We start from the raw sequence: 27837 nt of genomic DNA, 5'->3' as shown, positions 1-27837 counted from the left end.
TCTTTAGAAGAATCCCATAGTTAGAGGCATCAGTAAAACATGTATAAAAATATCTAACAGGCCCTGTGTATGGTTTGTGGGTGGGTTCCCGGATTACAGGTTCTCTTTAAGTATTTATTTTGGGTGGGTTAATTTGAATGGCAGGTTCCCTTTAATCCATTACCAGTCTGTTCCATAACCAAGCCTGCAAAAACAAACTGTGTAATATATGTGTGCTGTAAGCTGACTTATAAATGAGGACTATGATAGACTCAATAATGCTACAATGTGACATTTGGTGTAGTTTTGAGATTACTGTTCTCTTTGGGAATTGTAAATGTTAGAACTTTATCAATTTATTTAGAAAACCAAAGACAAAGTAAATCTCAAGTAAAATCTTCTTTATAGCCTCAGCTATTTAAAACCTTGATTCATGCCATGTAATATGCAGCGCAGCAAGTTACGGAGCAGCAGGTTAATATATAGTTTTGTGGGGAATATATCAGTTTTTTAAGGGCTTTAAACAACACTCTGTGGTCAGTTGTATGGGACCCATGTTTTTACAGCATAATACCCACTCAGTTGGCTACCTGAGCCACACACACAGATAGAAATAGGGCATTTTAAATCTGCACCCGGCCATGTACATGGCAGTGAAAACCACGGTGAAAGGTCGCACAAAGATATCGGGCGTAAAACACATCCAAAATATAAGTTTGTGTGTATGTAGCTTGCCAATTAGAATCTGCTTAAGCCAGGCTGAGAAGTCAGGTGCTTTTGCATAGTGAAGATCAGTACAGGTCTCACCCTCTTTGTAAAACAGTACAGTCTACGTAAATCACTGTGGGCTGCAGTCTCTCATTATGCATTGTGGCAGAAATGTCCGTTAAAGGTAAGCCATAAACGTTATCTCAAGCACTATGATAAAATCTGTTAAAATACAACATGCACGGATGGACTAACAAAGGCAAGCAAACGCGTTTTGGGCTATAGCACAGAGCCCTTAATCATGGTGCCGGAGAAAATGTTTGTGGCTTACCTTTAAGAAGTCAAGTGGGTGGTCTTAATTAGTGACCGACGGCAATCTTGTTGAGTGAAACCCCCATTAGACTCCTAAGCACAGGAAAGGCAGAGAAATTATCATACTGTATATCACTCTGCTCAGAACCTGCTCTATGTCATGCTTCTGGCAGATTACAGTCATGATCATACGAGTGTGCTTCACTTACTAGTTGCAGGCTGGAAGCTCATTACAAGGGCTGTCCATTTTCAGCAAATACATGTTACAATAATACTTTCTTTATCAATACCTCATGGCTTGCCATCATTCTATAGGAGATTTGGTTACTATGTGCCCATAGTCATGTGATATCACACAGGTGCATGGATCAAAGCTGTGTTTTAGAGTGTGCCGTGCACCTGTGCGATGTTACATGACCACATACCAGCTTCTATCCACTGGAAGTATCTTCTTGTACAATAAAAGCAAACAGAGATCTAGAATACGATGACTTTACTATACACTAACAATAACATTTTTAACTACTAAACAACCCCATTAACCCCTTAGTGCATTATGATGTACATGTCTGCCATAATGTGTTAAGGATGTATGAAGAGGCCTCAAAGGCGGATCAACCAATACCATCCCAAACAATCTCTGCTCCTCACAAGACCTTCGGCTTCACTCTTTTACATAAGCTCTCAACTGTCTCATGGACATCTCCCTTGCATCCCCATACTCTCTACCAAAACATGTCAGATTGTCCCCCACCTTCTGATCCCTCAGATGTTACCTGAAAACCCAGCTGAAAGGATAACCTACAACAAGCAATAACTTAACTGCTCTGCTCCCTCACCTCATGTCTCCATCTACCCTCCCATATAGATTGTGAGCCTTCACTCGCAGGGTCCTTCCAGATCACTGGAGATTTTGTCTTTTGTGCTTGCCCTTGCCGTAATGTATGTGAACAATAAAACCAATAATGTAACCAATACCTGAGAAGTGATATTAAGTGTCACACCATCAAGCCCCCCAGTCAGCATGCTCTCTGTATCTGCCAATGTCAGGGTAACACTCCCATCTCCTCCTACTCCAGATGACATAACCAGATTCTGTGTAGATACTGGCGTTTGAGTCATTGATGTTGTGCACGGAAGACTGCCAGTCGATGTGGTTAGTTCTAGTAAGATAAAAACAAGGTAAAATAAAGCAGAGGGCAAATCTGTAAACCAGCAATGCTTCTCCTTTATATCTACGATTACTGGGGGTCCTATAAGAGCAGACACCCACTGATCATAAAGTTTTTGCCTATTCTAGGAACCTGGCTTTTTAGATTGAAAGCCTTGAATACAGAAATTAATTTGACATCAAACGTAAAGTGAAATATGCATGCCCCCCCCCCCCATATCAATAAAAGTGTATACTAAGCCATTCAGGACTGCCATATGGCAGTATCCGTCCTATCTGCACAAGCCCTGTGCAGAAAGGACACATTTATCAAACGTCATGACAGTAATCAACTTCAAACAGCTTTATCTCCTTAACCCTGACACCCAGAAACACAATTCCGGTCTCCCCTTTAACATGATATATGTAGTAATGGTTAAATACATGTCACTCATGGCTCAAGTTGGTGCTCAAGTAGGGGAACCAACCCTAATCGTAACTAACAAGGAAGCACTTGGCACTGAAATGCGATGCAATCGTCTTTAATTTATCAAACTGATATTTACATTTGACTTTCAGCATGCAATCCAGAAATAACGTTTCAGTCAAATCACATGACCTTTATAAGAAATGGATCGCCCATGTAAGGCATGAGAAATAATGAGATAAGCGTAGTTTACACGTGTGGGCGCTGCCTGCATGTGAACAAGAAGCTATGGATAAATATATATTGTGTATGGATGCTTAACAAAACTAGAGATATTCACTCTTAAAGCTGTACTAAGAATTTAGATGTTCCCTCTGTAACTTTAGGAGTGGATATCTCCGGTTCTGTGATGCACCCATACACAATCCATATTAAAAGGGAGACTTTTGTTTAATATGACACCAGATTCAGGAGATATAGGTGTTTGAAGTGTGCCCCCTACAGCCTCCAGGAAAGACTTTCACTTTGCAGAAGTATATGCACCCTCTGCAGCTGTGGTAGAACCAGGGAAAGGGTGATTGAATAATGCTCAAAATATATCGAACATATTTTGGTAGAAGTTACTAATTATTTAAAAAAACTTTAATCGGAAAAATTAAAAAAAAGCTTATTTTTTCACATTTGTAGTCAATTGTCGGCAAATTTTATAAAGAAACAAATATGTAATTAATAAAACTATCAAGGTAGTCTCACAGGTCATGAAAAAAAAACTAAGTAAAAATTGTTCTAATATGTAAAGCTTTTCCAGAAATATTGTCATATAATGAAGTGCATAGCAGAACATCAAAAATTTACTTGGGCATTCAGGCACCAATGACCATCCGTCTATAAGAGGATAAACTGCTGAGACACAATTTATACATCTACCTCCCATGTCCCCTGGGTTTTAATTTCTCCTATATATTTGCGAATACCAACAGGGAAGGCAACTGACTCCTTTTTTCTGATGACTCCCATATACTAAATTGGTAATAAAAGAAGATTTGCAGTACCTGAAGTGGTAGTTAGTGTAGTGGCCTGTGATAAAATGTGATCATTGCTTAATGATAGTGAGGTTTCCGGAGGCTGGCTGGTAATTGCAGGTGTATTTAGTCTCATGTTTCCATTCAGTTCATTGCTTCCTGAAGGACCCAGCTGCATGATATCTTGTCCTGGATGAATTAAAGAGACAGAATTAAGGGCTTGGGAAATGATCTGTTTTGAAACCTTTGCATATACAAAATTCTATCTACATAGTCAAAAGAAATAAAGGAGAAAATAACAAGTGTCAAACAAGTGTCTGACTATTTTCAGTAACATTCCTGTGTTTTCCCAATCCTTATCACAAGATAAATCTCCTGTCTGATGGAAAGGGTAGTGGTTTGGGCAGGAATAATAGTAATCTGGGTGCCAAGTCACGACCACGCAGCCCCAACTGTCTTATTAGCATATTGGGATTATTTACTAGGTCGCGGATTGTACTTTTGTTGGACTTTCCGACATTTTCGGGTTTTCCGCGGCGGTGACAGGCATTTAACAGGGGTCTGCACTGGGATTGTGTCGCACGTGATAGGTTTTTGGAAAAGCTGCACTGGCTTTCATGTGGCAGAAATCGGGCCATCAGATTTCTGATGGAGTCGGACTGAGCCCGGGATTTAACTTTCAAATTGTATCGCAAGACAATGTACTTACATTCACCAGGAAGATGGTGAACTCTGTCGGACCTGTGCTGGGAAGTGACACATGCAGGACATTGGGCGCACGATCTTAGTGAATCGCGGCAGAGTGCATTATAGACGGACAATGCACTATGAACTCCTCCGGATGGGTAAGTATATGTGCTAATTAGAGCTCATCTTTCATTTTTATAACTTCATAACATCTTTTTAACATATTAATGTATTTATTAACACACTGAAAATGCATTTAAAGGTAACCTGTCACCAGGGACCTTATTTTCACTAAATACAGGTTGCAAAAGCCCATTACGGCTTCATTGCTGTTGGGCTTTAGTTTCTGGATGCATTTCAAAAAACATGACTTGTCTGTGCTGCAGACAGCTCAGCTCTTAGCCTTTGTGCTCCTGTGCAGCTCCTCCCTCCCCCACTGATGTCAGGCTGACCAGAGTGTGATCTCTGTGAAGGAGCAGGAAGGAGGAGCTGTACAGGAGCACAAAGGCGGGGGCTGAGAGCTGAGTAGCCTGCAGCACAGACAAGTCACATGTTGTTTTTTGAAATGCATCAAAACCAAAGCCCAAAACCTAGGACAGTGATGGCTAACCTATGGCACCGGTGCCAGAGGTGGCACTCGGAGCCCTTTCTGTGGGCACTCAGGCCATCACCAGAGATGACTCCAGGTATCTTCCTGCAGTCCCAGACAGCCCAGGACTTGCTGTGCACAGAGGTATTTTATAGTGACAGTGCTACCTGGGACTATTTTCTGCTTTATTGGTGTCCTCAGGTGCTGGTATCAATGAAAACTGTGACAGAGAAGGGAGTATAAATCACAAATTAAATTTCTGTGTTGGCACTTTGCGATAAATAAGGGGGTCTTTGTTGTAGTTTGGGCACTTTGCCTCTAAAAGGTTTGCCATCACTGCCCTAGGACTACACAGAGGATTCTGTCAGGGTGCAAGGTAAGTTATAACATACAATTACCGTATATACTCGAGTATAAGCCGACCCGAGTATAAGCCGAGGCCCCTAATTTTACCACAAAATACTGGGAAAACCTATTGACTTGAGTATAAGCCGAGGGTGGGAAATGCACTGGTCACAGCCTCCCCAGTATATAGCCAGCCAGCCCCTGCCCCAGTGTATATAGCCAGCCAGCCCCTGCCCCAGTGTATATAGCCATCCAACCCCTGCCCCAGTGTATATAGCCAGCCAGCCCCTGCCCCAGTGTATATAGCCAGCCAGCCCCTGCCCCAGTGTATATAGCCATCCAACCCCTGCCCCAGTGTATATAGCCAGCCAGACCCTGCCCCAGTGTATATAGCCAGCCAGACCCTGCCCCAGTGTATATAGCCAGCCAGACCCTGTTCCAGTGTATATAGCCTGCCAGCCCCTGTCCCAGTGTATATAGCCTGCCAGCCCCTGCCCCAGTGTATATAGCCTGCCAGACCCTGCCCCAGTGTATATAGCCTGCCAGACCCTGCCCCAGTGTATATAGCCTGCAAGACCCCGCCCCAGTGTATATAGCCTGCAAGACCCCGCCCCAGTGTATATAGCCTGCAAGACCCTGCCCCAGTGTATATAGGCTGCCAGACCCTGCCCCAGTGTATATAGCCTGCCAGCCCCTGCCCCAGTGTATATAGCCTGCCAGCCCCTGCCCCAGTGTATATAGCCTGCCAGACCCTGCCCCAGTGTATATAGCCTGCCAGACCCTGCCCCAGTGTATATAGCCTGCCAGACCCTGCCCCAGTGTATATAGCCTGCCAGACCCTGCCCCAGTGTATATAGCCTGCCAGACCATGGCCCAGTGTATATAGCCTGCCGCCGCTGCCGGACAGATTGCACAGAAGATATACAGGGGTCGCCGGAAAGGTGAGTTTAGATATATTTATTTTTTTGACTCGAGTATAAGCCGAGTTTGGGTTTTTCAGCACATTTTTTGTGCTGAAAAACTAGGCTTATACTCGAGTATATAAGGTATATTGTAATGCAAATATTTAGAGAAGACAGAAAGGCTTATTTGCAATGCAGCTGTGATGGGCTTCTGTAACCTGTCTGTTTTTTTTCAACTATTTTTGTGCCATTGTTTGAAAGAAAGAGTATTTGATTTATCATGCATTGTCTTTTTAAAAGTGAAGTGACAACACGTTGCAACTATTTGAAGAAATAAGCTAGCAAACCCTACTTTGACACCTTCTGACAGAGAATTATTACCTGCAGGGCCTGATAAATTCTCACATCTTTATCTTCTGGCTTACAGTTCATGTCACTGTGACTGGGATTTTAGGTCAGATAATAAAAGTAAATAAAAAGATCTTAAGAGAAAATGAGTTGCAGTTATTCAGCCATTAGCACAAAATAGTTGATGACCTGCAGATTCAGCATTCACAAAGGCCATTCGTTTGTTTCATGAAGTAAATGTCCTTTAACAGCCATTCTGGCGCAGCCTTTTATACTAATTTTCAAGTATTTTCGGTAAAACTTCTATCCATTGTCTATTAATGTAAAACTTTACCAACCATTAAATGATGCCTCAATGATGACCAACTGAAGAAAATGAAATAAAAAAAATAAAAAATCAACAACGTAAATCTTAAACTAACCAGATATGGTGAGAGTGATCTCCTGTGGGGAAACCGATGATGGAGTAGGGGTGGTGCCGGCTGCATGTGCCAGAACTTGACTTAAACTGGAATTATTAATAGTAAGCGTTATCTCATGCTGTCCATTAGAGGAGGAGACAAGGCCTTGGGACGTCATGACCTGAGAAAGATCCTGCCCAGCTGAAGAGGAAAAAAAATAAAAATGTATGAAATACGTCAATATCCATTTCAATTTAAAGACATCAATAGCACATCTGCAAGCAGAAACATAGTCAGTACCAACACTGCATATAAATGACTCCACAGGGGATGGCATAGATTTTCAGGACAATTATGCATTTTGATTATCTTTTCAAGGCTTTGTGACTGCATAAGAAAAAGTAATTTGTATACAGTCTCATGCCACAGGTTTATTTAGAGAAAGCTTACTGAACAGTGCCTCAATGGAAAGGGTATTCATTCTGTTCCATTTCTAAACTAAGCTACAATATCACAGGCAACCTCAGCAGCCCACAGTTTAGACAGAGTGGACAGCAATATGGATGCGAGATCTGATAACTGGACAATACAACAGGAAAAACACTTTTAAAATATTTATTACCAAGTAATTATGGAAATTAAAGGGGAAAGTCATACAGTTGTGCCTTAGCGCTTTTTCAGATTGCTGTATGAAGTCATTGTAAAACAATACATGACATGGTGAAATTACCCAAACTAACCACAACCTAAATAAACCCAACTCATCAACTGAGGGTACGTCATAGTGATGTACAATGCTGAAACCTTCAGCCCAACTGAGGGTATACTATCTTATACTCGCTGCATCATAGTGACGTACAATGCAAAAACTTGCAGCCCAACTGAGGGTCTGCTACATTATACTCACTGCATCGTAGTGATGTATAATGCTGAAACCTCCAGCCCAACTGAGGGTCTATTATCTTATACTTGCTTCATCATAGTGACATGTAATGCTGACACATCCAGCCCAACTGAGGGCCTACTATATTATATTTACTGCATCATAGTGATGTACAATGCTAAAACATCCCGTCCAACTGAGGGTCTATTATCTTATACTTGCTTCATCATAGTGACATGTAATGCTGAAACCTCCAGCCCAACTGAGGGTCTTCTATTTTATAGTCACTTTATCATAGTGATGTACAATACTGAAACCTCCAGCCCAACTGAGGGTCTAATATCTTATACTTGCTTCATCATAGTGACATGTAATGCTGAAACCTCCAGCCCAACTGAGGGTCTTCTATTTTATAGTCACTTTATCATAGTGATGTACAATACTGAAACCTCCAGCCCAACTGAGGGTCAATTATCTTATACTTGCTGCATCATAGTGACATGTAATGCTGACACATCCAGCCCAACTGAGGGTCTACTGTATTATAGTCACTGCATCATAGTGATGTATAAAGCTGAGAGCTCCATCCCAACTGGAGATCTACTATCTTCGGAGAAAGATACAATGCTGAGATCTCCAGCCTCAGATTACTTTCATGTAGTTAGTTCAGACCAGCCAAACTATGACTGGACACGAAAATGTAGTCATCACCTAGATTGCTTAACCTAGACCATATTCAACCAAACCTACTGAAGTAAAGTTTTAGAAGGACGTGCATCTGAATGAGAGTTTGAATACATGTAAATTGCAATCAGTTCCATTTTTTGGTCTTCATCTGTAAAATTAAGCAGGTATATAATGAAATAAGGTGACCTGCCTAAGCCATAGATTTACTGAGAAATAACTTCCAAGTATTTATTTAATTTTTATTGTGCCACTCTGATTTTTAAAAAAATGATGACCAGAGAGCCCCTTTTATCAAATCACTTTACAATGATACAAAAAAGAAAATGCAAAGATGTTTAAGACAATACATATCCTACCAGTAGTGCTTGAAGACAGTACCGATTCTTGCTCCGTGATGGGGGTGATAGTCAGGTTGGATGATGATGTTGCAGTAGGCTGAAGAGACAAGCTTGCTATAGGTTGAAGTACAACACTGGCAGGTACAGCATTCTCATTGGCCTGCAAACTGCTGTTGGCTTGCACTGCAGTGGGGTCCCCAGTAAGTGGCTGGGGTATAATGCTACCATGCTGCAGGGTTTGTTGCAAAATACTGGGGTCAATCTAAAAAAAAGAAAAAAAAGGGAGCACACACAGGGTCAATGAGAATGTAAACTACACTCTTACCACATCGACAGTTACATGACAATTTCTGTTACCTGTAGTGTTATGTTGTTAATGCCTGTGGCATCAATTCCCGAAAACTGCACATTTTGTCCAACCAAATTGGCAGCAAGCTGTAACTGGATACCCTCTAAAGTTGCCAAACTACAGTCTGAAAGTGAGACTGTTAAATCTCCACCCGCTGCAGAAAAAAAAAATTAAAAACTTATCAAAACATAGATTCAGAATTATTCTATTTAGTGTTACTAAAAAATAAAAAGGTTTATTAACATGAAGGTAGTATGTAACTGCGGCTAAGAGAAGAGAACCAGAGCTGTGTGATATAACCAGCATCACATGACCAGGTTTCTGTCCACAGGTAGTGATAGTGAACTATGAAGCCTCCTTTAAAATGAAAGCAAGAACAGATGTTGGAAACCATGAGAAAATGATACAGAAAGTATATTGGAAAATTGTCTAACTTTTAATTACACAAACCATATCAATTATTTGATGAAAGTGGCCAGATTCTCTTAAATACGGGCAAAACAATTGTAAGCTTAGCAAAAATGTACAGTACTTACCAGATACTGAAGCAGGAAGAATCGCCTGTCCAACCAGACCTTGTTGTAGCAAACTTTGGTCAAACTGACCGGACAGAACAGAACTATTTGTAATAAAGACATTTGGGTCTGTTGCTGATGAGTTGAGTAAATTTATTGGCTGGAGTGAATCTACTGTGCTGGAGGTTGTACTAGGAACAGGAACAGCATTTTGGGAAAGATGTCTCCGCACAACAGGCTTCCTGACCTTTTTAGAATCAGTTTTGTAATGGCACTGTATGTGCGTCTTCCTACGCCCCGATGTTCGGAAGCGCATATCACAGTGAGGGCACTTAAAAGGCTTTGCGCCAGTGTGCAGTCTCATGTGCACTTTAAGACTGCCTTTGGTAGAGAAGGAATTGCTGCAGACATGACAGCTAAACAGCTTTTGACCTGCAATGACAGAAATAGGCAAATAAAGTATTGAAGAGAATTAATATAACATCAGAAGCAACTAAGGCAAAGTTTTCCCTAAATATGGAGTTTCTAGAAAAGGGTGAAAACCTGCAAACAGCATGTTGGAGTAGATGAGACACTTTTTTGATAAGAGAGACTACCGGTAATTCTACCAGCAGAAAAACTGACAGTGATGTTTAGATTCACTTTTATCACTTTTGCACTTAAAATCCCATTTATTTCAATTTGTGCTAAAGAGGTACAGCGCTCAGTATAGCTAGTGACGTATGAGACTCACGGCTCAAAGACCTTTTTGGATCCAAGTCAATAGGATGTCACAACATAAGTGAGCAGGAACCTTCTGTTCACAATCCTTTTTTCTCATTTTGACACAAACAATTTATGCAATGTATTTTTTCATGGCCCGGTAATTTCTAGTCTAGCATTAACCTATATTCTAAATAGCCGCGAAACACAAAATATAGCTATAAGTGCTTAATGTTATCTAACCTAAAACCTATGAACATCAATGTGGACTTATTTTCCTCTATGAATCTGTTCCCATCACAAGCAGCTATGCACAATAATGCTGTATTGTTGCCGAAATGTCTTTATCGCAGCCGAATCTGCCTGATATGATCTTCAATTATTGTTCCATTTCTCTGACCCCAATTTCAATGTTTGTATCAAAATTAAGCAGAGTTTGCTCCAGGCTTTGTCTAGAAAATCTCAAAAGTGATATTAAAAAAACGTTTTTGGCTTCTACTTCATTAAAACCGCTGTTCATTTCATCCCCCAGTGACACCCAATTTGTCTTGCACAAAACCTCTTAGCTGGGTAATGAAATGAAAGTCAATGTGGCTTTTTATTTTAATGCTTTTCCAGAAACAACTTTTTTTTTTTTTTTTTTTTTTTTAACTGAAATCCACAATGTTCTCTACGGCTTTCATTGATCTAGCCATGTATTCAAATAACACAGAAAAAGATAGGCACGAACAATAGTTTTCATATAGATTTTCTCAGAATAAAATTGCATCCCATGAGACGTTCTTGTATGTCAACCAACAATATTTTACTGTCTTTGCACATGTATACTGGAGGAAGAAGGACTTTGTGAAACATTAGTATAATGATAATAGGAGACTGCTGCACAACCATTTCTGGCCACTGCATAGTGGATGGAGCTGTGCTGTTTCCTGCATTGTTGTGGCCTTTTCCAATAGCAGCAATGCTCTGTTACGGATGACTTCTAGAGATAGATCATCAGTATAAAAATCCCTAATGTTTGGATCCCAGTTATGTCCGAAGAGCATGTCACTATTTGATTAACTCCTTCACGACTGCCATACGACTAGTTGCATATGCCCCGTGCAGATAGCATATCAGCACCGTCATATCTCCTAGACTGCTACACCTAGAAACACTTCTGTGTCTTATAAAAGAGCAGAAAAAAAAATTAGCTTTTTAAATACAAATTTAAAGTCCCAACTGTAATTATCAATGGATATCTCGGTTTCTGATATTATATTAAAGGGGAAATTCACTTCTTTAACAGGACACCAGAATTATGTTTCTAGGTGATAGGGTTCAGGAGAAACAACCATTTGAAGTAAGCCCCCTCCAGTCTGTCAGCTGATGGCAGAAGGAGCTGCAGAAGACACTGCAACAGTACATGCACCCTCTGCCTCTGAACCTGGAAAACGGTGATGGAGATTGACATCGTACAAATTTATAATATAAAAATAAAAACAATGTTTTCACATTTTTGTTTGTTAATTCCATATAAAAAAAGTTAAAAATGACATTAAAAATGTTTGCAACTCAACAATGACTCTCCCTTGAGGTCTACAAAAAAAAAAAACCTTGTTGACATGACCAAGAAGTTTCCAACCAACATCCGGCACAAGGTAAAGCTACTCATCCCAGAGAATCGCTTCCCAAGATCCACAAAGATGGCAATCCAGAAATAAACTCAAGACTGTGGGCCATTACCTAATGGTACAACTCTGGCGACATTGGTTGTGGAATCTTTGTTCAAAAACATTCCCCATAAAGATGTAATAGGAGCATGTCGGGTACACCAGGAGAAACAGAACATCAACAGAACTGATCACATAACTTATAAAAATTGTGCTAACCCCCAACTACTTTGCATTTGGAGAGGATGGAAATCCCAAATGGGATAATCAATTGGTTCAAGTGTGCGCCAAAGTATGCAAATACGTTTTATGGCAGAACTGGAAGGTGTATACCTAGCTAAATGGAGCACAAAACCATGACCTCCCTTTTGATGACAGAGACTTCCCTCTACCTGATGTAATCTCACACATTGCAAAAGTAAACGTGTTCCTGCAGAGTGTAACATCCTGCGAAACTGCATCATGGAGGGGCTCTGGTAACATCCTCCCCTTCTAGTTCATATAATTTTAAAAGTTGATTTTAGAACAAAGAGGCAATGGGAGACAAATATAAGAAGATCACTACAGTCACACTGCCACTGGATCTCTGAGCAAGTGTCCCTGGTTTATAATACCCAATTTTGATGGTAGATCTCCTTTAAGGCTATATTCACACTGCTGTTTCCCGCCCGTACCATACCGTAGCGGGCAACGGCATTGTACGGGGAGAGGAGGAGGAGGTGAGCGCAGCTCACCCCCGCCCCTCTCCATAGGAATTAATGGCGCACGGTGCCGTACTACGGAGAAAGATAGGACAGGTCCTATCTTTTTCCGGGTACAGAGCGGTACGGCCTCCATACGTCAGTGTGAATGTAGCCTAAGAGTTAAAAAAAAAAAAATACCGTAACAGTGGTAAAACAACTGCCATATTAAGAATATGGATATATCTCGCTTTTCCTGCTCTGTATCACTTCTAAATCTTGCAGGATTTTGCAGATCATTTTTATTACACGTCCTCAAATCCTTACAAGTTTTAAAAGGTATTTGAAAATGCACATAAACTCTATCCATAATCACTTAGAGAGACAGAAATTGCCTTTCATTTTTTTCAGGAACCTTTCTTAATCCCATCAGGGACACTCGCGGTAGAACAACTTATTTTGTCACCTATTTCCCCTACTCGTTCCAGGATCTCAGAGCAAACAAGGTGTCATGGCTTGATAAAATAAAAGGTTTATCATGAGAAGACATTCTGCTGTGGATCATGTACAGAAGAGACAGCAAAGTGACATCTTCATTTACCAACCTGCATGGGTTTTCACATGGGAATCCAGTGTTGACTTTACGGTGAAGTTCTTCCCACATTCATCACACTTAAAAGGCTTTTCTCCAGTATGAATACGAATGTGTCTGAAGGGAAGAAGAAGGTTTGCAGCATTTCTTATACAAAAGAATCAGGTCTCATGCTGATTTGACAAGACGAAGGATACAGGCATAGGCTGAAATTTACTTTGAGAGATGAAAGCTACATCATATTCGCACCTACTACCCACTACCCGTGGGTAGTATTTTTCTTTTAAAGTGTGTCTCAACTTTTAAAAGCTTATTCATAAATCGACATTCAGGTGATCAATATTAATCTGTGTCACTTATTTTAATAAAAATGTTTCTTTGTCCATTTTTCCCTGGTTTCTTCCAGCTTTTTTATTTTTTGTACCTCCACAGCTGTCTATGCCATAGTGCCTGAGCTCTAGTAACGGCATTTAGTGATATGCTTTACCACTGCCCCTTGGCCATAGACCGTAATAGAATATGAACATTTTTTTCTGCAGAGTTGCCATCTTTGATTATAATCCTGTCTGTGACTGCTATATAGAAGACCTATACAGAATTAGGTCCCTTAAACACAAACATATGCTTAATCCGGGCATAGCATATTGCTGGGTGGAGCTCTCCATAGGGGAGCATGATCTATCATTTATTCTGCTTTTGGACATATGATAGCTGCCATTAGTAGGGACATTTAAGGTTGTGTGAAATGGGACTTATTAAGTGTTGGTCTATTATTAAAGGACATCTACCATTTGTTTTTATGTATTGTGAACCAAACATTCCTTGAGAATGCTGTGGCGACACTGATGCAGAAACCTAGCTTGTTTTATCCCTAAACCGAGTGGTTTTTCTCAAAAAACAATTTTAAAATTCAGGACATTGGGAAAAGCTGGGTTTCATGCTGGCTACTGTTCATAAACACATTAGACAGAGCTTCAGGAACTGTCCAGACAGTACTAATCAATCTGAGCTGTATCACTCATACACAGCAGCTGGGGGATGGTTAAGCGATTGATTACTTCTGACTGTCAGAGATTCTCTTAAGCAGTGAATACTTAGTGTAAGATGAGGCCAGCCATGGGAGCGATAGAGCCCCATTATCATAATTTTATTATTATTTTTTTGGCAAAACCACTCAGTTCAGGGGTGCTACAGCATTCTCAGCGTTCTCAATGTTTGGTTCACAATGCATAAAAACAAATTGTAGATTTTCTTTAAAGGGCATCTACCACCAGGATGAAAGACTGTATGCAAATGAGCCTGAGGGGCTCCATGCTCCATTAACACCTATGGAACAATCAAAACAATCCTAAAAAAATACAGTTAATCAATTATATTACAAAGTTTTCTATTATAACATGTATTATTGATTTATGAAATGTAGAAAAATGCTTCTAAAAAGTTGATGTTTGCTTCAAACCTTTAATGGGTGTCAAGCATGTGTGAGTTGGAAATAGGGAAGCGCTAAAAACCAAGGAGCTTCTAAGGACAGCTACAAGCACGTTATTTGGATCCAAAAAGATTTAGTTCAATAAATATAACCATTAACAAAATTGTTTTCATATTCATCCCAACAGAAAACCTCCTGATAGCAGCGCATGTATGTCATTACCATAACATTATCAGAGATGAGTGCATAAACTAATCAATTGAAAACATTCTCTAAGCGACCATGCATTTCCAACAACGAATAGCGAAACTCTAGACCCATTTTTATCTAAAACATCAGCAGCAGTAACAGGCAACATATTTATTTGCACGGCGACTGTGATCAGATCAGACAGCGATGCAATCATCTACGTCTACTTGTAGAGGAGCTCAGAAAACAATGTCAGATGAATATCAAGTTCCATCATTCTAATGCAGAGGACAAACTCAAAAAAGAAACTGTTTTAAAGAGACAACAAAATCTGCTTCAAAATAGGGATGTCTTTTATTTTCATTATCATAAGAAAATGCCGCCAAATCCTACCCAATCACCCAGCTGGAGAGTAAAACGGAATTGTGCATGTAGTAGCAGAACTGCTAAATGGATTTATATTTCCAGATTGTTGCAGTACTTGGTGAACAGGGGTGCATTCATGTGTAAGATCTCTGTAGTGAACTGCTCCACAGCTCCACTCACAGAATAGGATTGCGGAGCAGCTAAAAGAGAGATCTCTGTGCACAGTTCACTCCCCCAGTGCTCCAAGTACAGAAACAACACCAGAGTATAATTTTGGAAACTGTTCATTATCTATAACGCACTGAACGTATTTACTACAGTATATTTCCAGGAAACCCCTATACCAGCTAAAGAATCAGATTTCTGCTTTCAGTTTTTCCTCTCCCTCTTCCAATTGGTTAACTAGACTCAACATTTTAAGAAAGTTTACGGTATATTCCCAACCGAAACATGTCAATTCATACATAAAAAAGCTCATTGCAGAGATGAAGAGATATAAAGTAGATGTCATACCTGGTCAGGTCACTGGGCTTTTTAAAGCTTTTGGGACAAAAGGTGCAGCAATTGGCAAACTTGGGCTCAGTTTCCAGTTCCGCCTGCTTATCCTTAATCTCACTTATACGATCTTTTTCTGCTGCAGACTGGACCAACACCTTCTCTGAGATTGTAGCTCCTTCTCTTGGCCGAATCTTTGCCAGCTCAGCCGTCTCCTCTTCAGTGAAAGTTATGACTTCATGACGAGACTTCCGTGATCCATTTCTTTCACCGTTTTCATCTTCATCTTCTTCAAGACAAACATCACCTATTTAATGCATATGGGTGGGTACCGGATAAGTCATTATGTGGGTACCAGAGAAGTCAATACTTATAATGTGTACGAAAAAAACCCCATAGTTTAAGTCAATACTACATAGGAGGGGTAACTGCACTTTCGAGCCACAATTCTGGCTTTGTCAGAAATTTTGTCTAACTACATACAGTATGGTTTAGCTGTCGGATTATGTAAAGCAAATTTATACATAATAATTTTTCTGGCTTTGAAAGTAAATCCAGTGATTCCATTAAAAGAAATGAAATATGTTTTAATAATGATAATTAAAGGGTTTTCTGTTTCATAAAAATTGATCACCTATCCGATTTAATCAGAGAACAGTGGAAGTCCAATGCCCAGCCTCTATGACAATCAATGCCCAATGTGGTTTAATAGGTCCATGACAATTTGTATATGTGTTACATGACAGGTGTGCAATTCTTCCCAAGTCAAGTGAATGCGGCTGACCTTCAATATCAAACACAACCATCAGGGCACAACCCGAGGGTTGCTGACTGGTTTTTCCCACAGTGATTGTTAAAATAATAACTGGTTTAGAGAACCATGGAGAAGCAGGATGCTTAAGAGAATGTGAACTCCCAATGTAACTGTTTAATAAATCATCAATTTATCATTAAACTTTGAATAAAATAATAGTAAATGTAAAAAAATGTATTCTTCCTGTACACATGGCACCTTGAGAGTAAACTGATGGTTTACATATATACCAGTATTACTATGCTATTGTGCTATTTCTCCATTATGCTTTCTGGAAATGTATAAAAGGCACACTGTACAAGGTGCAGACCAAGGTGTACTTGAGGAACGATAGCAAAACTGAAAAGTCAAAAAAGCACAAAAAATTGTGAAAAAGAAAGTAAAAATAAAGACACATGTCACCTATTGGTCAACCTATTCAGAGGCCACTAACCTTCCTCTCTTGCTGTTCCTTCATTCTCTGACACAAGATCTGGAGGAATATTCTGATGCTTCTTCATGTGCTTTTTACAGTGCACAGTGGTTCTGAAGGTCTCGTCACAGAAAGGGCATTTGTAGGGCTTCATGCTTATGTGTGTGGACATATGCCTGGTCAGACTACCATTTGTAGTGAAAGAAGCATTACAGATGGTGCAGCTGTAAGCTTTAACCCCTGGAATGAGATGTACAAAACCTGGTCAATGTTTGATCATCTATGCCACATATTAGGTGCAATGAAAACTATGCAACAAACATTATTAATGCCACCAGAGGTCCCATTAAAGTTTTTCCTTAAGAGTAATAATGCTCCTCTTTGATTTTTGAGGAGTAATTTTGGCCAAGGAGGAGCAAAAAAGCCTGGCAGCAGATTTTGGTGTGGAAAGTGATGTGGATTATCTTATGGAAATGTGAATATATCTGTAAAGCAAACCTGTCGCCAGGAATGTCACTTTCAGCTGGTGACAGGTTCCAAAAATCTATGCTATGCAGATTTTAAAAATGCCTTTGTCAACATTCAGAATCATTTCATTAGTTTATACAAGTTTAATTCACATTACCAGGCTTAGCCGAGTCCCTAGGTTGCAGCCTGTGTGTGCCTGTGTTATTCTCCTCTCCTCTACACTCCTGCAGCTCCCTCCCCTCCCTACTTCTGTCATGTGTATTGAACATGAGAAGACACAGGCACACACAGGCTGCAGCTGCCCCCCCATAAGGACTCATCATATCTGCTTCCAGGGAGCCAGAAAATGTAATGTGAATTAAAGAAACTCTACCATCAAAATCTACCATTACAAACCAGGGACATATACTTATAGATACTGGCAGCATGGCTGGGCTAGTCTTCTTGTATTTGTCATTTATGGCTTGCTTTCTTTTGCAATTATGCTAATAAGCCTAAAAGGTCTTTACCAAAGCTCCCCAGTGCTACATATTCAGAGGCTTTTACAATAAACAGAACAGGTCTCACTCTTTCCTCCCTTTGTCTGTGTAATCTAGCACCAGCAAGAAATATAGGTGGGGAGGAGAACTTTGCTCTGCTCATTGTAACAGTCTGTGAATCTACAACATTGAGGGGCTCTAGAGATACCCATCAGAGGCTTTCAAGCTTATAAGCATAATTCTAAAAGTTGTCATGCTATGACAGAAACACTATGAGAGCTACATGAGTTTGTTAACAATCAGACAGAAGGGGGTTAAACAATTCTTTCATATCTGCCTGATGATTTTTTTTTGAGGGAAAAAAGAAGAACAGCTTTGTTTTGTGGGCAGATGTGCAGACCTTTGACCCTCCTGCTAAGCATTATGGTCGTCTGCTGTCTAGAAACAGCTTATACACTGCAAACTCCGTCAGCCCTGCTCCGAGCCCAACGTCTCCTCCACAAAGTGGCCATATAGATGGGCTAGGATAAGGCCACCCCCTACCACCTCCCTTACAGCGTGGTTCACACTGTGCCACCTGTGAATCTCCCTCATTTACTGCAGGACAGTAAACAGAACAGCACACAGCAGCCCCCCAAATAATAAAAAAGCTCCATATTCACCAACCATTGACCATGAATAAGGAACTTTAATATTGGAAGGGTTCAAGCATCAGCATCATTGCTCTGTCGCCAGGAGAGCAGGAAAAAGTGTTGTGCGGATTTATCTGCGTCAAACTTTCTTTCATTGCATTAAACTGCCTGTATAAGTCTCTATGCCACTTGTACAAGCATTATTGTGACCTTTGGTTGCTACACAGTGGTCCCTCAAGTTAAAAAACATTATTTTATAATTAAGTATAAATATCTAATTAACTTATACCATTAAATTCAGAACCAACTGCTAATAGCTCCAAATCACTTTGTAAAAAGAAGCTCCTCTTCTAAATATACAATGGAATCAAAAGAACAGCTCCTCATGGCACGTATAACAAGATGTGCAATGTCCGTGGCATTGTATGCAAAATGTGGTTTACAAGGGTCTACGAATGACATTGCATGTTGCAAACATGGTAACCTAAGCCCACTGTTAAAAGAAGTTGCAAATACAGTGGGGGGTTGATGTCACATTTTCTTTTTTGGTCTATGTGTGCGTTGGAGGCACAGTTGTGATACAATTGCTGTTTTGCAACTTTCGGTTTGCACCAAAGGAACATAAGACAGTGCGAAATCACTTTAAAATAGACCCCGCTTGCAAGAAATTTATAAAACTTGCATAGCCAAGCATTCACAATAGGACTGAATTCATGTACTGCAACTTTCCATTAGGCGCAAGTTTTGGCACAAATTGACTTCAGCCCACCCCCCACCGCCAGTTTATGTGCTGCAACTTTTGATAGTTCCATAAAAAGTCTCAAAAAGCTACCGCACAGCCCCCATAGCATAAGAACAAAAGCCACATTTCCATATGTCTAATATCACTTGATTCATCACAGGACTTTCTAGGCCCCAGTCGTGAATGTGATAAATTATGTGGTCAGAGAAGTATGCTGCTCATTACATATCAAAGTTTTCAAAATTAAAATCCTAAGGCAAAATCTACCAGAATGTTGAGTGAACCCTGTATATATTACTGTAGGACACTTTACCTGTATGAGTCTTTTCATGGGATTTAAGTACTCCCGAGGATACAAAGCCACGGCCACATATAGAGCACTTGTATGGTTTTTCTCCAGTATGTGATCGTACATGCTGCTTCAAATGACTGGACTTCTTGAAACCTTTATTACAGTATTCACATCTGTATTAGAAAAGCATGTTGTGGGAATTTACAGTTACATTACAGCATTAGCCATGAATTAGAGGAAATGAAGAACGATACAGCAGTCATAGACATTAGGCACCTTTCTGTCTCTATAAACAACCTATTCAGTATACTCATACCACTGACCTGTAGGCACGTCTGCTTTGATCTTCTGTAGATTCGAGAAATTGCGACCGCTGAGTCTGAAGTTCAATTTCTTCCTGCGTGTCCTCCTGAATTAGGCGGGCAGTCTAGAAAACAAAAATGAAGAATAAGTACTTGTACTCAGTAAATGGATTTCAAGCCTGATCTTTACAGAGGACTGCAACATAGGGGCTAGTCCTAACAAGTACAGAAGATAAAAGTCAAAGTTTTTGCAAACAAACTTGCAACAAAAGGATGCATTAGTTCTTCTATAAGTGTTTTATTTTGAAAATTCACTGGGTAGTCATTCTCGCTACTGTTACTACTGCAAAATATAGTACAAATGGATGGAAAGTGAATTTTCATTTAAAAAAAAAAAACTTATTATGTAGTACACAAAGTATTTGCCAAAATTTGAAAATGTATTTATGGTAAATAAACATAAGATAAGATTTATGGATGTCTATCATGAAAAAGTTAGCCCAATTATGCACAGCTGAGTTTTTGCTAAACAGTAATGGCATTCTACCAAATTATAAAAGAAAACGTGATTTTAGTCAGTTATAAAAATGGAAGCAGATGAGCAGTTAGCGTAGATAATGTGGTGTATGCAGGCTCACCACGTTTATGGCTTCTGAAGTGGGCACCTCCATAAGTGCTGGCTGTTGGTAACTAGTTGAGAGAGCCTGAGATTCCAGGGTACTAGAATCCTGCAGCTGTTGCACAGAAGAGAACGCTGTTGGTTGACTAAATCCATCAGTTACAGTAAAACCTAGAGAAATGACATATTACTAACAGACATAACAAAACCACATACAATGACTTCAATTGTCCATACTGGTAAACTGTGTACCTTGAGAAAGCCCCTGCTGGTCAAATGGCTGTGGTGCCAATACCGGGGTCTCATACTGGCCAATATTCTCTTGCAATGCATGCTGGGAAGTAACAAATCTATCTGAAAAATGGATAAAAAGATGGTGAGGAAAACATAATAATGTCATGTATGCTTTATTTTGTGGCTATATGGTCTCCACACTTTGTGCACCTCATCTTTTCCAAAATGTAATTAGACATTAGTGTTGTATTTTCCAAATAAATGGTTAAAAGATGCTCCAAAGAACTCTTTAATAAGAGGAGATACTGGAATTATAAGGGTTGACCTATCTATTGGATAGCAGTAACTGCTTGATAAGTAGGGATCTGGCTTTTGGAATCCCCACTCATCATAAAAACTGGTGGAATTTGTTCCCCCACCTGAATGGAGACAGTCAAGCATGTACACCGCCACTCCGTTCATCTATAGAGGAATGATGAACAGAGAGTACACTGGTCGGCAATCTCAAACAGGACTTGGGATCCTCATTCTCAAGATTGTGGAGATTCAACTTCATTTATGGGAAATTATCTTCACAAAGGGACATTTATGCACCTGGGGACTAATAGTCATAGAGTCAATCTGGGAGAGTCCCTCGTTGAGACGGTCCTGGGTGTACATGTCAATCAGCTGTCTCTAAAGCCAGCAGGATCTTGTCATGTATCAAAAGTGGTATGGACTCCCGGGATATGTATGGAATATTACCACTGTACAAGGCATTGGTTCGGCCTAACCTGGAATATGCTGTCCAGTTCTAGGCACCAGTCCATAAAAAGAGCTGGAGAGGGTACAACGAAGAGCCACAAAAATGATAAAAGATATGGAGAAAAGTTATGAGAAAAATAGATGACTAATAGAATGATGAGAGGAAAGTTCACCTGTGACGTCCATTTTAGGTTCATTCATTTCAACCATAAGCCATCTTTTTGTGAGTACTGTAAGTGCAAATCTACCCATTATACACTTCAAGATAACATATACCAGACAATATGTACTGGGTTACCTTCATCAGTTTCCAAGGGTTGATCAGCAAGAGTCTGCTCCAGTACAGGCGAGACTGTGCCAATATCTGGCTGTGGGCTTAATTGTAAAATGGTTTCTTGTTGTGAAGCCACACTGCTCGACTGGTGGAGACTAGTCCCTTCTATTTCTACTTGTATTTGATTAGACACATGGATTTGGTCTACAGGCGTTTCATCTGAAGGTGCTGGTTGATGTTGCTGAAGCTGGTGGGCAACTTCATACCTAAAAGAATAAGAAAACACCATCAGCCCATCTGCTACAGCCAGTGTCGGACTGGTTTCCTTAGGCCCACCAGAGAAAATCAATTTAGGGGCCCACTCTTCATTATCCCCCAGGAAATATACTCTAGCAGCCTCCAAATTATGTTGTTTTCTGATGCACTTCTGGGGGGCCACCGGAGGATCCTCTGGTACTCTGGTGGGCCAGTCCGACACTGGATACAGCATGTTGTAGTAAAGGGAGTCCATCAATAGAATTTTAACAATCGCGGATAAACCTACCGTTCCATACTTTATATTCTCTTTCACCACAGAGAAGAGTGGCATGATTCTAGGTGCTATAGAATCCAAGATAGTAGCTTACCAGCTCCATACATAGGGGGTGCTGGCTGGGATACACATAACACTAGTCCTATTAGAGTAACTGTGCAGTCAATCAAAGCCAACTTTGAGTTCTTATACTGCAGCCTGGAGCCTTGTGAAGACTAACGACCAGGGGCTTGGAACAATGGAACCTTTTTTCTATTCAAATCAACAATTTTTATTTTTTTTTAACATAAATTGGGGGGGAGGGGGACACTATCAACAAAGTAATGATTTTTTTTTTTTATACAGAATTAATATAAAAATGTAATGACAAATGTTTATATCATCTCAGTATCAGGTCCTGAAAAAAAAAACGCATTTTCTCTACCAAAGATATATGACATCTTGCTGGAAGAGTCCTAGTAGAAGGCTAGAGAGTTCAGATGAGATGAGAATAGATCTTGGTCTGGCTTCACATGTCAACATCATCTACCATTTTTCCATTATGTAAAGATATATTTAGTTGTTTACTCTAGTGGTTTACATTACAGACCCTTTGTTTCATCTCCCGAGTTGTATGTACTCATCAACATATGAAAGTCATTATTGCAAGAGATGTACACTAGATATGAAAAACACAAACATCCTAATAACCTTCGTACACTCTGTATACACACAATAGCGTCTGTGGCCAGGCTTATAATTACAGCGGCTGTAATTAGAGCAGGAGGAAATAGCGGAGAGGGACTCAGAACTGATGCTTTTATAAGAGCAAAAACAAACTCTCCGATGTAATTTTACTTTGGTACAGAATAGCTTTTAGATTCTAGTTGTACTCTAGGGGACATAAGTGTACTGTTCTAGCTTTATAGTAGCGCTAAAAATAGCTGCATAGATATAAACACCCATGCTGCGATTTAAAACAGCTCCTGTTAGTTATATTGTAAGCCAATAAAGATACTCTATAATACTCAAAGTCATCAAGATCCCAGAGTTATAGTGAGAGCCCTAGGTTTTAGATATCTGTCCTGGCTATTGATCTTTCCATACACAGTAAATAGGTCACGCCCTAAGCCGGCCTTTCTCCAAACTAAAACAGACTTAACTTGGCTAATCTTTTTAGGTGCTGTAATCTACCCATTTGTTTAATTACATTTTGATAACACACACAAAGGGTCCATTGCGCAGCTTAAAATATAGAAATATCCTACAACAAAATTAAACCTCAAAAACAATTTAATAAAAATGTCAATATATTTGTTCCCAAACTGCATTAGAGGTTTTTTTTTAAGGAGTGGTGGTGGGGTGGGGGGGGTATATTTGTAATTACAGTTACAGTAATTTGTATTACAGTTTAAAAAAAAAAAAAAAAAAAGAGGTAAAGAGGGTCCAAGGTGATGCCCCACTTTATCTGAAGAACTGTAGGACAAACAATTGTGCTTTGAAGGGAATGACTTTCCACAGTTACTATTTGCAACGTTAGATAATAGAATGGGAACCAATAGAAAAACCTTTAATATTTACCTGTGAGTTTTCATGTGCTTTTTGCAGTTTAGAGAGGTTTTAAAAGTTTTCTGACAATAAGGGCACATATATGGGCGTAAATCATTATGAATCCCCATATGACGCCGCAAGCTGCCACCAGTTGTAAAAGCTCCATTGCATATAGGACACTTATGGGATCTTAATCCTGTGTGAGTTCTGACATGAGCTTTTAAAACTCCAGATGATGCAAAACCTCTTCCACACTGAGAACACTTAAAAGGCTTTTCACCTGTATGAGACCTAAAAAACAGAAAAAAAATCTGATTTTCCATCCAGAATATAATGAAGCATTTGTTAAAATATTTTAGAAAGGTTTTCTGCATCTATAGGATCTAAAATCTGGGATGTGCCAAACACATCATCCATTCTCAGCCCTCCTTCCTACTGTACGTTACGCTTGCCCCACACGTTACATGTGAAAAGACTGTAAAGATGCTTGGAATATGCCACTTAACGGTTTGTCTTGTGAGGTTCCAAGCCAAAGAAAGCTGCAAGCAGAGACATGAAGCTATATCTAAGTGGACAGTAAGGTAGCAGACATGGAGAGCTGTGGGACCATACCATTGTGTGTATTGTTAGTTGTAGTAGTCTTTAAAAAAAATTCATTTATGTTCCAGGATTGTAGCTGGACTTGGGGCACTGTATTGCACTGGCGTGTGAGAGCTATTCATTGATCACAGTTCAAATCCTATTCCCTGAGTAAATTTAACAGTTACGGAAGTCTGCAACATAAGGGGCAGGGACACAAAGTGCTGCTGCTACTAAAACCCACACACAAAAGGTATGGTTACACAGCTCTCCAGGGCCATTAACCAACACAGTCTACAACAGTGGCCCCCAACCTTTTTTTGCCCAGGGACCGGCTGTAAACGTACAATTTTTCCAGGGACTGGTGGATAGGGGGGGGGGGGTGCGGTCTGGTGTCACAGTTTCATAGCCAACAATGTATGTTTGCATTCCCCACCTTAATTCTCTGTGTGCTTAGGGCATATTGTCCCATTTCCTGAAGAAGCGCGCCCCCCCCCCACTTCTATTGTCCCCACTCCTTTATCTGCCCCACCCTCTCCTTCGATTGTCCCCTACCCCCTCAAAAAAAAAAAAACAATTCTCACCTTCCTTGTTCCCCTGCAGCAGTCTTCTCTTCCTTCAATTCTCTTCTGCATTAGTGCATGGCTCTATTGTCAGGAGACATGAAGCAATGACATCTTCATGCATGCCGACAATAAAGCAGCGCATTAACGTGGAAATGAAGTAAAGGTTGAGAAGACTGCCGCAGGGGAACGGGGGAGGCAAGTATTGTTTTGTTCTTGCAGAGACTGGGCGCAGACCGGTGGTTGGGGAACACTGGTCTACACCTTTGTTTTGTCAAAACGGATTCAGTTCAAGGCGACTAAATTTGTCAATAAAATGACCTGTAATTTGTCCAGATCTGAATTTATGTGATGTCATGGCAAGAAGATCACTAATATGTAGAATTTCACTCATATAGGGTATACCATATTGTAACAATTTCACTGCTTTTCACAGCTATTGCAATGGACATATAGTTTAATCTAGAGGCAGAATATTATAGAGCAGAAGGAGCAGATGTATGGGAAAAGAATCAGTGTAACATGTAATTTATGCATTTATAGATTTTCTCTTCTACGTTAAGAAGCAGCCATCTTGATACCGGAGTGGTCTCCCCAATATTCCTCCCTATGGCCAGATGATTGTTTGTAGACTTAGCCATAACAATATAAATGACACAAATGGCAAATTATCCGGAATCTTTTAGCACAAAATTACAGTCTGTATCAGCCTGTGCCTCCTCCTGTATACCATACTGCACTTTCCTTTCCAACATTAATTATAGCAGTTTAGATGTAAACTTGTTAGATGCTGTCCTATATGAGAAGATAATATGATAGAGATAAAGAAATTGAACTCTGAACTATACTGAATAAGTTGTTAGGATGTAGAGCAGGATTTTTAAGTACAAACAGAGTAAATGCTGACAGGACTCCAACGACAGACAGTGAGAGACCTAATACATCCACACAGGCTCATTGACAGTTCTTCCTGTATGTACACTGTATGTTGTCATCAGAAAACTCAATGGGAAAGATTTACCCAACGGGTCTCATCATATATCTTGTGCCCAACAGTGCCAGGAATTGCGCTCTATCCTTTGCCAGGAACAGGTGGAGGCTATAGGTAACGCACCATATAGCAACAAGTGGCCACAAACAGCTGCTGAGCACAAAAAGCCCAACACTTTATTGTTTTAGATCTTTTTTACCGAATTTACTCCGTTAACACCAATGTTCGTTTGGCCTATACTTTGGGGAGTTCAAACATTAGCTTATTGCAGCTTGTTTGAAAATACATTTCAGAGAATTTAAATGTATACCAATAAAATTGTTTTCTTGTTTCAACAATATAGTTGGCCTTTTGTGGCACCTGTCTGGTTGATGCCTGCACATGGAGTGCAGCACGACAATGCCCACTAGACACCCAATTGTCGTGGAGGTTGAGAAAGGTGGGAAAAAGTGGCCAAGCGCCAGGAAGTGTGACCTTATCAAGGCTTATATACTAGTACAAGCCATAATAAATCCCCCCTCCCCCATGTCTGTGCTAAATGTCCTGCCAGAATTGATAAAACAATAAGAAGTAAAATTAAAAAATACAGTAAGAGGATCATACCACTAAAGATTTATACTTTTCATCCTGCTCCAAATCATATAAACTTATGTTTAAAGTCCAGCTTTTCACCTTTTTCATATCATGCTCTCAGATGGGGCAGAAATGATCTTCACTTTAAATAATAAACCTTATTAATAATACAGATCTATGCTGCTGTCTATCTGTTCTTTCTTTTTACCTGATGTGCTGCTTGAGGTGGCAGGACTTCTTGTAAGCTCGATGACAGTAGTAGCACTTGTAGGGTCGATCAGCTTCATGTGTATAGCTGTTAATAAAATAACTCTGAAAAAACTGACTGTTCCGTGGAATGGGCTGGATAAGGCCTGGAAATGTAATTAAAAAAATTAATATGTGGTACAGTGTGTAGTTATGTTAATTTGTGCTATATTTAGCAGAAAGGCTAGAAGGCCATTTCCACACAATTTGAGATCCATCATTCTACAAAAGGAAAGATTTTTCACAACAAAACAGTGGACAACAACAAAATAGTTGACAATCTTCTCAGGAGAGACATCCCAAAAATCAGATTGTGGCAGTACTAACAGATATTACACAAAACCCTAAAACTGCATCTTAAAGAGGACCTTTAACCCCCCAAACATTCTAAACTGATTATACCAGCATGTAGGCACTTGCATCATGATTCAGGGGCACAGTGAATTTTCCTCCTAGCCCCTTCCGTTCCTGAGATATGAGCACCGGGATCTGACTATTCCGAGTGCTGTATTGTCAGAGAGGAGTAGCTGCAGCCCGGGTGGGGGTGTGTGATTATGCTAAAATCCTCTGACACCAACCAATCAGCGGCGGAGGGTGTCAGAGAATAGATTCCTTTTCTAAACGGCTGAGTACGCGCCTAGCAGTGACTGCGCGCTCCTGGCATCATGCGTTTGCACTGCCAAGTGCATGCAGCTGCTTGTCTCTGCTTCAGGTTGGAACACAGTATGATCTTGCGAGCTCATGCAGCGTTCCGTGTGCTTGCCAGAGACAAGCAGCTGCATGAACCGGCAGTGCAGACACATGATGCCAGGAGCGTGCAGCCACTGCTAGGTGGGTACTCAGCCCTTTAGAAAGGAATTTCTTCTCTGACACCCTCTGCCGCTGATTGGTTGGTGTCAGGGTATTTTAGCATAATCACACACCCCCAAGAGGGCTGCAGCTCCTCCTCTCTGTCGATACAGCACTCGGAATAGTCAGATCCCAGGGCTCATCTCTCAGGAACGGAGGGGGCTAGGAAGAGAATTCAAAGTGCCCCCGAATCATGATGCAAGAGCCTACATGCT

The 27837-nt window shown here is 40.3% G+C and overlaps 1 protein-coding gene across 4 annotated transcripts in view; it reads right to left on the bottom strand.

The window, feature by feature from the left end:
* ZNF236 (zinc finger protein 236) overlaps positions 1-27837 on the bottom strand; it is a 95654-nt gene that overhangs the window by 19804 nt on the left and 48013 nt on the right. For all 4 annotated transcript variants that reach the window (XM_072152357.1, XM_072152359.1, XM_072152360.1 and 1 more), the window contains exons 13-28: positions 26736-26880; positions 23852-24112; positions 21784-22025; positions 20760-20861; positions 20527-20678; positions 19910-20013; positions 19608-19759; positions 16995-17213; positions 15766-16054; positions 13282-13385; positions 9664-10074; positions 9136-9281; positions 8797-9040; positions 6892-7071; positions 3629-3787; positions 1978-2162 (exon numbers count right to left, since the gene is read on the bottom strand). In XM_072152357.1, coding sequence (XP_072008458.1) covers positions 1978-2162; positions 3629-3787; positions 6892-7071; positions 8797-9040; positions 9136-9281; positions 9664-10074; positions 13282-13385; positions 15766-16054; positions 16995-17213; positions 19608-19759; positions 19910-20013; positions 20527-20678; positions 20760-20861; positions 21784-22025; positions 23852-24112; positions 26736-26880 — 3095 coding nt within the window. The remainder of the gene's footprint in view (positions 1-1977; positions 2163-3628; positions 3788-6891; positions 7072-8796; positions 9041-9135; positions 9282-9663; positions 10075-13281; positions 13386-15765; positions 16055-16994; positions 17214-19607; positions 19760-19909; positions 20014-20526; positions 20679-20759; positions 20862-21783; positions 22026-23851; positions 24113-26735; positions 26881-27837) is intronic.

This window comes from Engystomops pustulosus, chromosome 5 (genome assembly GCF_040894005.1).
Source record: "Engystomops pustulosus chromosome 5, aEngPut4.maternal, whole genome shotgun sequence".
NCBI lineage: Eukaryota > Metazoa > Chordata > Amphibia > Anura > Leptodactylidae > Engystomops > Engystomops pustulosus.
Note: the sequence above shows the minus strand (reverse complement) of the source record. Positions and strands in the feature narration are given on the sequence as shown.